A 12,715-nucleotide genomic window follows, 5' to 3' on the forward strand; every position below is an offset into this window, starting at 1 on the left:
TAAGTTAACCTCCTAGCACTGGTAAAGCTAACCACCTCGCATTGGTAAAGCTTTATATGTACTTTTTTCCTTAATTTTTATTTATTTATTTATTTTTGGCTGTGCTGATTCTTTGTTGCTGTGCACGGGCTTTCTCTAGTTGTGGCAAGTGGGGGCTACTGGTCCCATGTGTGTGCCTCTCCTTGTGATGGCTTCTCTTGTTGTCGAGCATGGACACATGGGTTCAGTAGCTGCAGCACCTGGGCTCTAGAGTGAGGGCTCAGTAGTTGTGCTGCAGGGCTTAGCTGTCCCGAGGCATGTGGGATCTTCTCAGACAAGCAATCAAACCTGTGTCCCCTGTATTGGCAGGCAGATTACTAGCCATGGGACCACCAGGGAAGTCTCTGGACGTGTGTGTGTATGGAGGCATAAACAGAAAGGAGGAAAGAGAGAAAGAGAAAAAGCAATAAAAGATAAACTTGAAAGAGAATTTTAAAAGCATCATAATTAGTGACAAAGTATCAGTACTGTTTCTCATGATGTCTGAAGTCTACTATATGAGTTACACAAAACATGGACCTAACCAATGCAAATGTTTTATAAACCGCCCGAGTAAGGATGACAAATCCCAAAGCTGACAGGCTCACAGCTTACACAGGCTTGACTCTGCTCACGGGAGCATCAACCATCCCCACCACAGTCTGGGCCACAGACCCTCATTCTCATGACCCGACTTTATCAGGAAGATCACAGCAGAAGTGAAATTCTCACGGAGGTCACACCACCCAGAGGCCAATGGCCCACTCTCCCTTTGCTCTGGGTCCTGAGCCCATGTGAAAAACTTTATTTTCAGGTGAATCAACTTGGATTCAGAATTTGCCTTTTTTTTTTTTTTTTTTTTTTTTTTTGAGTTCCCAAAGAAATTCACTAACACAAAAGCATAAGGTGCAATATCATCTTCACTGAAGATATTATAGAAGAGTCAGAGAGAGCTAGGTAGGTTGCACTGCACATTCACTGCAACAATTAACCCCCTTAAGTACTTCCATTTTACTGAAGGCCCTTCCTTGGCCACTTGACCACTGTGAATTGTTCTCTCTGTTCCTCTCCCAGCAGAGCCCACCTGCTGCTGCAGACACCACCAGCACAAGGGTTACGACAAAGAAGGGACTGAAGAGGAGCCCCCCAATCCTACCCTGTATCCTTCCAGGGTGACTGCACCACATTAACCTAAATGGTCTCTGTCAGATGGGATTTTAGGCCATGGGGAGATATTTGGGGCCAATTCTTTCTGCAAAAAAAAAAAAAAATTACACAGACCAGAATCTTCTGCTCATCCTCCCACCAGGTAGTTTCAATAAGACTTAAAGCCAGGAACTTCTTTGGTGGTCCAGTGGTTAAGAACCTGCTTTGTAATGCAGGGGACATGGGTTCCATCCCTGTCTGGGGAACTAAGATCCTGCATGCTGCAGAGCAGCTAAGCCTGCACCTGCAACTAGAAAACCCGAGTACCAGAACTAAAAACTGACACAGCCAAATAAATTAAAAAAAGAAAAAGTCTTTTCTAAAAAGAAAAAGACAAAGCTAGCCGAGTCTGGCTTCTAGCTTAAGGCAGAGGCCAAGACCAGAGGGAGATGAGGGTTGAGAAAGAATTCCTTTGGAGCACTTCCTTCCCCAGTTCCCCCAGTACCAAAGGGCTCAGGGGCTGCCACTGACTTCCAGCATCACCTCATGTTTTCAAACCTCCAAATGCATCTTTCCTGTTTCTCCACTCTCTCCATCAGCAGACCCTCCTCTTCACACACATTCTCAGCCTCCCCCCTTTACAATCAGCTAATTTAAATCACTTATTTTCTGAAAAGCTAACTTCCTCCTTCATCCAGGGGAAGAAAAGCGCCAGGATCTTATAAGTAACAGGAGAAGCCCCCCAGGCTGGATTGGAGGCAAGGACTCCTGAATTGGAATTTCCAGAGAAGCGTGGTCTCTCAACCCTCTGCCCAGTCTCTCTGTGTCTACCCCTTAGCCTGACCTGATTCCTTGCAAAAGTGGATGGATGTAAAAAAGGACTTACTATATAATTTGCATACAGTGTAAAGGGAAAATGTGGGGCCCCCTTGCTCAGAAATTATTAACAATTTCAAGACAGTAACAGCAGAGCTTTAAACCAAGCATAGTTTCTCCAGAGCACCGGGCCACGTGGGACTACATGGCTTGCACGCCCATAAAGCTGGCCCTGATAAGAAAAGTCACAGGAATTGCAGCCGTTCATGTGAAATATGTGCCGTTTGTGGTCAATTACTGTGCAGCATAATAACAGTTGAGCATTTCGTAATTATGTAAGTGAAAATATGTAATCATCACATAAACACTGCTTTGTAATAACACAAAGCAAGATATTGTGTTTTGGAGAAGGAAATGGCAACCCACTCCAGTATTCTTGCCTGGAAAATCCCATGGACGGAGAAGCCTGGCAGGCTACAATCCATAGCGTCACAAAGAGTCGGACACCACTGAGCGACTTCACTTTCACACTCACATTTTTACTTTGTCAAATTGCATACTGATTATAGAAACAAACCCTGCATATACAGACAGTCGGGCAGGCGGTATGGGGGGAGGGAGGGCAATGCTGTGGCAATTCCTTCACGTACAGATTTTAATTTGAAGAGGCTGTGAATGTGATCCATAAGGCATTGCCTTAAACAACACCAATCAAGACCAGCAATAGTGGATTTAGGAGCTGAAAATGAATCTTCTTTCTTCCATTTCATTCAGAACAAACTAGTTAATTGAAATCATACTTAATTACACATCAAGAGAGGTAGTTTCTAGAATTTGGGGGTTTAGAGATCAATGAAATTTCCAAGAAGTTTAGGAGACGGACAATTTAACTTTGCCATGTAAGGACATCAAAAAAAAACCATCAATTGATAAAGGACATTTTTAACAAAAAGATATACAAAAAATATAATTTTGAGATAAAGACAGTCCTTTAAATTAACTGATTTAAGTATTATAAACAACTCACATTTTCGCTGCCTTTCCTCACTTAGCCAGACGCAGGTGAACACTTTTCCTGTAACCTCAGCATGATCAGCAGGCTGGTATTAATGGACTGTGGGTCTAAAGATCCGTGGCTGCAGCAATGTCTGTAAAGAGTACTGAAGAAGCCTTTTGCTTTAACAAGAGTGATTCCTGAAGAATCACAGCCAACTCTTTACTTTGGAGGAAACTCCATTTCAACGTTGTCATCCAGACATCAGCCACGTCCCCCACCGCCTCACTTCCTCCCCCCATCGCTCAGAGCCCCAGCTCCATTTCTTAGAGATTTGGTTAAACCCAGCTCAAACCCCAAATCAATGCCTTTGGACCTTCAGGAGTCCTCCTCAGGCTTTCTAGGAGTATGTGAGCCTTGTTTTCCTCTCTGCCTCCCTCCTCTAGGATTCACGAAAAATGACTGGTTCAAGTCCATCCATTGCTTCCTTAAAAAAAAAAAAAAAGTCTACTCAGTTTAAGCTCTTCAAGATTTAGGCGACTTTCACTGATTATAGTCTTCAGTCATCTTTCTCAATCTATCTCCATTCTCCTCTTACTCATCCTCTATTGCTTTGGGATTTCAGATAATTCTCTTCCTCTTAGAGAACAGTTCTGGCCTCAAGCAGATCCCTTGAGTACTTAGCATTACTTTGTGTCCACCACAGTGGGGCTTCCAAACCATAGGATTTCCTCCTTAAAGGGATTCTCGTGAATTCATTGCTCTCTACCCCGACTCATTTCCTATCATTAACTAATACCACACAACTTACTGGTCTTTCCCTGATTACTTAAGCTTTAAATGATCTCATGCTCATATGACTTTATGTACCGCTAAGGGGTGTACGTATCATATCATATAATCTATTGCTCTGTGTACTTTGTTAGCATTTCATGTCTCTCTGTCTTGCCCCTCAGTCAGGTTGCAATGTATCTGCAAGTCAGGGCAATAATTCTTATACCTCTAATCACTCAATAAGCAAGACTTTGGGTATCTCCCTGTGCCAGGTACACTTAATACAGATGGTAGCACCTGCCCTTGAGAAGCTCAGGGTTTAGGAAGGGGCAAAAGCAGATATATAAACAGATGAATTACAGTACACTGTAGGAAGTGATATAACAGGAATGTGAACAGTGTATAGGACCCCAGAAGAGGAAAAATTAACTCTACCCAAGAGAGTTGGAAAAGGCCTCTGCAGGATACATAAGAACTCCTAGAGGAAGGGTGTTACAGACAGGAAGACTAGAATATGTAAAGGAACAGAGACAGGAAAAAGCAAATTATGTAGAAAAACTTTAAAGTTCAATGGGATTAGGGCATGGAGCTTCTAGAATGGATGGGAAAGAAAGAGAGGTTGTTAGGACAGACTATAAACAAGCTTTCTGAATTTCTCACAGCTCCTGCCTTCTTGCTGGGTATATCCGATCCTTTGCAGAAAACTGGAGTGGGTAGCCTTTCCCTTCACCAGGGGATCTTCCCAACCCAGGGATCGAACTCAGGTCTCCCACATTGCAGGTGGATTCTTTACCAGCTGAGCCACAAGGGAAGCCCAAGAGTACTGCAGTGGGTAGCCTATCCCTTCTCCAGGGGATCTTTCCAACCCAGGAATCAAACCAGGGTCTCCTGCATTGCAGGTGGATTCTTTACCAACTGAGCTATCAGGGAAGCCCTAGGTATATAGTCTATGCTTAATAAATAATAATAGTATATCTTTGTAGAACACATCACCATTTTTAAAGAACTTTTATATTCTTGAATGATCTTTCCACATGGTTTCCACAACCCTGTAGATAAATATTGTCCCCCCAATTTACAGATGATAAAATTGAGTCTTGGAGAGCTTTACTAATGTGCAACAAGCCACTTGGCTATGTAAATATAAGGTGGGACTTTAATCTAGTTACTCCTTCTAATTCTAAATCTAAAACTCTTTTCACCACCCAGATCAGAGATGAGAAGACCCATGGCCATCATTATTATAAAGGCCTGTGGAGGGATGTGTGGTACAGTTCAATGGAAACAGATTGAGCTATAGAGCCATAACATCCAAGTTTGTGTCCTGGTTCTATCACTTACAACACATGCAACCTTTTGTTGCTATTGTTCAGTTGCTCAGTTGTGTCCAACTCGTTGCGACCCTATTGACTGCAGCACACCAAGTTTCCCTGTCCTTCATCTCCTGGAGCTTGTTCAAACTGACATCCATTGAATCGGTGATGCCATCCAACCATCTCATCCTCTGTTGTCCCCTTCTCAATCTTTCCCAGCATCAAGGTCTTTTCCAATGAATCAGTTCTTCATATCAGGTGGCCAAAGCATTAGAGCTTCAGCTTCAGCATCAGTCCTTCCAATGAGTATTCAGTATTGATTTCGTTTAGGATTGACTGATTGGATTTCCTTGCGGTCCAAGGGACTCTCAAGTCTTCTCTAATACCACAATTCAAAAGCATCAATTCTTCAGCGCTCAGCTTTCTTTGTGTTCCAATGCTTGCATGCATACATGACTACTAGAAAAACCATAGCTTTGATTGTATGAACCTTTGTTGGCAAAGGAATCTCTCTGCTTTTTAATATGCTATCTAGGTTGGTCATAGCTTTTCTTCCAAGGAGCAAGCGTCTTTTAATTTCATGGCTGCAGTCACCATCTGCAGTGATTTTGGAGCCCACAAAATAAAGTCTGCCACTGTTTCCACTGTTTCCCCTCTATTTGTCATGAAGTGATGGGACCAGATGCCTTGATCTTAGTTTTCTGAATGTTGAGCTTTAAGCCAGCTTTTTCACTATCCTCTTTCAGCTCCATCAAGAGGCTCTTTAGTTCCTCTTGGCTTTCTACCATAGGGTGGTGTCATCTGCATATCTGAGGTAATTGATATTTCTTCCGGCAATCTCGATTCCAGCTTGTGCTTCATGCAGCCCAGCATTTCTCATGATGTACTCTGCATGTGAGTTAAATAAGCAGGGTGACAATATACAGCCTTGATGTACTCCTTTCCAATTTTGAACCAGACATTGCACCATGTCTGGTTCTAACTGTTGCTTCTTGACCTGCATACAGGTTTCAGGAGGCAGGTAAGGTGGTCTGGTATTCCCATCTCTTGAATTTTCCACAGTTTGTTGTGATCCACACAGTCAAAGTCTTTAGCATAGTCAATGAAGCAGATGTTTTTCTGGAATTCTCTTGCTTTTTCTATGATCCAACAGATGTTGGTAATTTGGTCTCTGGTTCCTCTGCAAACTTTAGACATGACAAAATCTTTCAGCCTCCATTTTGCCACTGACATCTTTGCATGAGAAGCCTTCTTCACAGAACTGCTGTTGAGATCAAAGTATACAATCTCTTCCTAAAACTAAAAATCATTTTATGAATGTTACAAAAGCATTTTTAAGTGACTATTCAACAGAGGAAATTTTAATTGCACATTACCTTTCAAAAAATAAATATAGACTTATTTTAAGTTATACCAAATATTTTTATTTTGGCCCAAGTATTCTGATGTGCCCTTAATGTTATTCATTCTTCCTTATTTTTCCTGGACTGTACTTTACGAGCTCAGCTTTATTTCTAAAATGAATTATAAACTCACACATGAATCACTTGCTGTCCTCACTTCACACCACAAGGTCTATTTTTGAGGGGTGGGAGGGAGAGTTGACAGTGATTACAAGCTTCTGTAAGAATTTGTTATTTGCTCAGATAAAATGATCCTTTTCTCTATGGACTTCACTTTGAAAGAAATTGGTTAAGAATACTATTTTCCAGGAACTTCATGCCATTAAACTACTGCCACTAGGGTGCAGGGTGGGGGGAAAGGACACAGGGAAGTGCCATGCAAATGTCAGTCAACATTCACTCCAGGGATTTGGTAGACCTGTTAGTCAGATTTTCCTCCAAGTGCCTACATTCAGAAAAACCAAACACTCTACTTAAGATTAAAATTACCTCTAAAACCAAAATAATAGTGAAGTAATGAGACAACAGAGGGTTGAAAATAAAATAGGAACCCACCAACCCTGATAAATCAAAAATCACATGAGCTGATTTTATCCCTCCCTCTCTGGGAGTCTCTTCAAACAACCAAGCCCTTCCATCATTTAGTGCCATCTAGCATGAAAAGGGCCAAAAGAAAAAAAAAAAATCACAGCTGACATTTTCCACTGAGCCAGCCACCCTTTTTTCTTTCCTAAGGTTAATAGTGAAAGCTCTGTTTGTTTCACAATGCTTTAATTCTTACTGCTTGCAAGAAATTATTTTTGGAGGTATCATATTTTAATATAAGTTTCCATTAATCTTTCCACATGATTCCCTTGATTTTAAGAACTGCCCTCCCAACCAGGCTCACCCAACAATGCCTGTGCTTCATACACTCTCAGCCCTGAGACAGGCCAAACACTGTGTTCATTGCCTGGAACACAGCCGTGGGTCCTGGTGGGGAAGAAGGGAACATTTGCAAACCGCATTCGAGTGTCATGGTGGTTTTCAGCTGGCAAAAGCATCTGAACATAGGTTGTTGCACTTTTTATGCCTTAGAAGGGATTTTCCAAAAATCGGAGCTATGTTTTGAAATCTGCATTATTATAGGGTCTAGTTGCCTCCCCTCCTCTTCTTTCTCCAGCTCTCTGCTTCCTAAATGGTTTGGGGAAGAACTTTTGAAAACATAGCCAGGGTAGAGACTGGCTCTTCTTGCCAAGGATTAAAACAAGAGCTGATTAAAAGAAAAGTTGCATTATACTCTTTTTGCATTTTGATTAGTCTAATTATACCCAATCTTGTTTACTGACTATGTTCTCCATTTGAAATGCCAGAATTAGAAAGAATGACTGCAAATGAAGAACGTCAGTCTTGGGACAAAGAAGGCCCCAAACACACTAGAACACCCTGCACAGAAAACCACTGACTAGAATCTTTCTTTTTCCCTTCCAAATTCCAAAATTCATTGTTACATTAAAAATACATTTTCCTCTTTTAGAAAAAAAATTACTTCTCTGCATACCACACTTCTATCTATTATACTGTGTGTGTATGCTCAGTAGCTCAGTATTGTCCAACTCTTTGAGACCCCATGGACTGTAGCCCACCAGGCTCCTCTGTCTATGGAATTTTCCAGGCAAATATACTGGAGTGGGTTGCCATTTCCTTTTCCAGGGGATCTTCCTGGCCCAGGGATTGAACCTGTATCTCCTGCATTGGCAAATGGATTCGTTACCACTGTGCCACCTGGGAAGCCCCATCTATTATACTGGGATCTTGAAAATAGAAAGACCAGGAGGTGGGTCCGCGAGCCGGTCCCGCGGCAGCGGCGACGCGATGACCACGCTCCGGGCCTTTACGTGCGACGACCTGTTTCGCTTCAACAACATTAACTTGGATCCACTTACAGAAACTTATGGGATTCCTTTTTACCTGCAGTACCTCGCCCACTGGCCAGAGTACTTCACCGTCGCAGAGGCCCCTGGAGGAGAGTTAATGGGTTATATCATGGGCAAAGCAGAAGGCTCAGTGGCGAGGGAAGAATGGCATGGGCATGTCACAGCTCTGTCCGTTGCCCCGGAATTTCGGCGCCTTGGTTTGGCTGCTAAACTTATGGAGTTACTAGAGGAAATTTCAGAAAGAAAGGGTGGATTTTTTGTTGATCTCTTTGTAAGAGTGTCTAACCAAGTTGCTGTCAACATGTACAAGCAGCTGGGCTACAGCGTGTACAGGACAGTCATAGAGTACCACTCGGCGAGCAATGGGGAGCCCGACGAGGACGCTTACGATATGAGGAAAGCGCTATCCAGGGACACTGAGAAGAAGTCCATCATACCATTACCTCATCCTGTGAGGCCAGAAGACATTGAATAACCATGAGCAGTGGTTCTTAGGCTGATGATGCTCCAGATAGAATTATGGACAATATTTTTTCATTAGATGACCTTGGAGCTCTATTAGGAGAGAAGGGGATTGTTTAGCTCTTAAAGACTTCAAGAAAATACAGGTTATCAACTTATTTTAAGTCATCTTGTTTCCTGTTAGCAATATCATACCTTCTAAAGCTGTTCACTGTAATAAAATCCAACCAAAAAAAGGCAGCTAGGTGAGAAGGAAACCTTCCACTGTCATGGCTAATAACACACTGTTCACGGTGTGCCAGGGAAAACGATTGCTCTAGTCTCCCCCTAAATTCTGTGCCTGAGAACCACTGCTGCATATACAGTTTTTATTTTGTATTGGACTTAAGCTTTAAAAGCATATATGAAATGTATAAATCTAAGATGTATAATAAAATGCACTGTTGACTCTAAAAAAAAAAAAAAAAAGAAAAGAAAATAGAAAGACCAGTGTTTGAATTCACTCTTGTCATCTTAGCAGGTTAGAGTCACTGAGCCTCCATTACCTTTCCTGTGAAATGATAAAGATATCAAGATGATAGGCTATGTTACTATGATGATGAAATAGAAATCACATTGACATGGTATGTGCTCAATAAATGACAGATATCACCACTGTTATTATTATTACTGGTGTGGTAGGTTGTTACATTGTGGCCTCCTTATCCAGTGATACCTCCTGGTATTCACTCCCTTGTAAAGTTCCCTTTTACACACAGAAGTTGATCTTGATCATGTGATTTGACTTGGCCAATGAGGCTTTAGCAAGTGTGACACAAGCAGAAGTTTCATAACCAACTTAACAATTAGGTTTGTTATGTTCAAACACTCCCTCTTGAATCCCAGCTTCCATGTTGTGAGAAAGTCTAGACTATCTTGCTGGAAAGAGGCCACCTGAAGAAGCCATGGAGGATGAGAGAAGCCATGCAGAGAGAAACCATGTGGAGGAGAACTGAAGTGCCCCAGCTGAGTTCCCATCAAATGGGGCCAACATCACTGAGAGCAGAAGAGCTGCCCATGGTGGAGAAATAATAAATTATGGTTGACAAATCACGGAAATACCTAGGAAGGAAAAAGAAAATAAATTTAGAAGATGAGTTCCACTCAACTGATAAAGACTGTCAGAACACCCATAGGTTGAGTCAATCACTAACCTTATGATTGTGGGCAAATTAATTCTCCTCTCTAAGCCTCATTTTGATCATCTAAGTTTTAATATAATAGTATTGATAGCTACTTCACAGGATTATTGTGAGGATTAAAAAGATGATCCATATAAAACATTTAGTTCAGTGCCAAGAACACAGCTATCCTTTAAAAAGCATAAGCGATATTATCATTGTTTTCCTTGAGACAGAAGGACAGCAGTTTTGTTTTTTTTAATACTGGGAAGTGAAATTGTCCAACTCTTTGCGACCCTATGGACTGAAGCCCACCAGGTTCCTCTGTCCATGGAATTCTCCAGGCAAGAATACTGGAGTGGGTTGCCATTCCCTTCTCCAGGGGATCTTTCCAACCCAGGGATCAAACCCAGGTCTCCTGCATTGCAGGCAGATTCTTTATTGTCTGAGCCACAAGGGAAACCCTTGAAATACTGGGATATCTTGTGAATAATAAGTTGGCAGAGGGCACTGCCCAACTTTGTGACCCCAAGGACACACTCAGCTGCTAAAGAAGCCTGTCATGGGTGATATCTAAGTCATCTCTGCTATGGCAGCTGAGTCACATAACCTACAATTGTGTACACTCTCTTTTCCTTCACTTTAAAGAAAATACTAACTTTGAGTTCTCACAGGTGCTTTAAATTTACTCAAAGTGTCCTTTTTTGCAACCACTTGTCCTTGTTTTTATTTTACACGGGAAGAAGAGACATTGCTAACCTCAGCAAACCTGATTTAGCTCCAGGAATCCAGCCTGCGAGAGAAAGAACATGCACCGTCTTTTTACCAGAAATGAGAAGAGTTTATCAGAGCAAACATACCAAGACCAGGTTTGGGGAGATTTAACTCCCCACGCATCATTTGGGCAGTCAGCCCAGGTTCAGCCTTAACCAAAGACCACAGTTTTACAAAAATCCAAGCATCCCTGGATTGCTCTTGGCCAGCCCTGTGTTTCCCTGGGGCAGCTCCTCCCTCCTCCTATCTGCCTGGTGGTGTCTGTGAACCTGGAACCACCTAGCAAATGTGTTGAGCCTCTGTGTTAACCAGAGGGGCTGCTAGGAAAAAATGCAGTCAGTGCATATTAGAAGGTGCCTAAAAGATGTTATTTTAAAAGAAATCAGGCTTGAGTAGGGGTAGTATAAACCTCAAACATCTGTTCCAAGGCCCATAACCCCATACATCTTTAGAGGAAAGCATAGAATTACCTTTCCTGCCAGTACAAGCTTGCTGATAAGGAAAGATTGAATGTTTTTCAGGCAAAAAACATACTATTTTCTGAGTGATTTGGAAATTTTTTAGAGGACATTTGTGAAACGGATTTTCCCAGAATCCTAGGACTGGAAGGATTTTTTTCAAATCCAATCTTTTTTCTATATTTTAGTCAAAATGGAAGGAATTCTTGAATTGACATCCATTGTGTTTATTTTCTTGCTTGGAATCCTTAAATTGTTTAGAATGTAACGATGGCCTAGTCCTCCAACTGTGTAATTCCCTCTGATCATGTGACTACCCCTAAGCAGGTGGGCTCAGGGCCCTGTGGGTTCTTGGCCAACTCTGTTTCTCTGGAGCAGCTCCTCCCTCCTCCATTCTGCCTCGTGGCATCCGTACTCCAGCCCTTGCTCATTGGTCCCAGCAGATCCTTTCTTATGCCTGCAGATCAGCTCAGATAAACTTCCTGACTTCCACTGAACTTCCTTAGATTGCCTGGGGAGCTTCTGCTTAATTCATTATATAAAGTTGTCCAAAACACTCTCAATGTAGCAAGTGACAGGGACAGATGTAGCTGAACAAAAGGAAAAAAAAAAAAAAAGTACAGAAAGGCTGATGTCACCAAGAAGCTAAGACTATGAGATGGCCCAGATGATGTGACTGAAAAGGGTAGGGTGAAGGCCTGTGAGTTGCAAAGGAAAAGACTGGGCAGCCAATGGTAAGGCAACAGAAGCAGGAAAGGGAGGTGACTGCAGGCTGAAAAAGGGAAAGGCCCGCATATCTGCCACTCCCACCCCACGGTGCTGCTGAATCAGACAGGAGATTCAACTGAGCACTTCAGGGAACAGCATCTGGGCCTCCTCACATGGACACACAACAGGCTGCTGCTGAGGCTCCTCAGAAGATCTGATTTCTGTGGCTCCTCAGGGTTTATGGTGCCCTCAGCCACCTCTGGCCCACAGCCCTGCCTCCCCTCGACCTCTATGACAGCCTGACACAGTCAGCAGTCATCCCTGTGCTTGGGGAAACCAGGAGGAGAAGGGGTGACGCCAGCTCCCTCCTTTCGCCTCAGCCTCACTCAGAAGCAGGGTTTGTCCACCCGCCCTGACCCCTCCCTGGTCATAATCTAACTGCGGGTCTCATTCAGAATTTAAAACCAGCATTGCTTTGACCTGGATCTACAATGGCTGTTCATCCACTTGCTTGATCAGAAGAACAGGTCCTAGGAGAGGCAGGAGGAATGATAATGTTCACTGACTAGGGAGGAATATTGAGGGCAGAGCTGTGTAAATTCATATTTTGGATATTTATTTTTGAGTCCCTTTAAATCAGTAATTTTTAACTTTGGGGCAGGAAAGTAAGCAAGAGGAGAGTCATAAGTCCTTTGGTTAAATTAGTGAAAACCAGAGGCAACCTCTCTGCAAAAATGCACACGCACAATATATTGATGTATATGTATCAATAT

The 12,715-nt window shown here is 42.5% G+C and overlaps 1 protein-coding gene across 1 annotated transcript; it reads left to right on the forward strand.

The window, feature by feature from the left end:
• Window positions 1-8,283: 8,283 nt before the first annotated feature.
• Window positions 8,284-9,246, forward strand: LOC133065595 (N-alpha-acetyltransferase 20-like). Its single transcript, XM_061156306.1, has one exon. The coding sequence runs from the start codon at window positions 8,319-8,321 to the stop codon at window positions 8,853-8,855; it is 537 nt and encodes a 178-aa protein (XP_061012289.1). The 5' UTR covers window positions 8,284-8,318; the 3' UTR covers window positions 8,856-9,246.
• The last annotated feature ends 3,469 nt before the right edge of the window (window positions 9,247-12,715 follow it).

Source organism: Dama dama, chromosome 11 (genome assembly GCF_033118175.1).
Source record: "Dama dama isolate Ldn47 chromosome 11, ASM3311817v1, whole genome shotgun sequence".
Classification (NCBI taxonomy): domain Eukaryota; kingdom Metazoa; phylum Chordata; class Mammalia; order Artiodactyla; family Cervidae; genus Dama; species Dama dama.

Excerpts from the sequence above, each read along its gene's own strand:
- LOC133065595 (XM_061156306.1), top strand. The coding sequence starts at position 8,319 with ATGACCACGCTCCGGGCCTTTACGTGCGACGACCTGTTTCGCTTCAAC.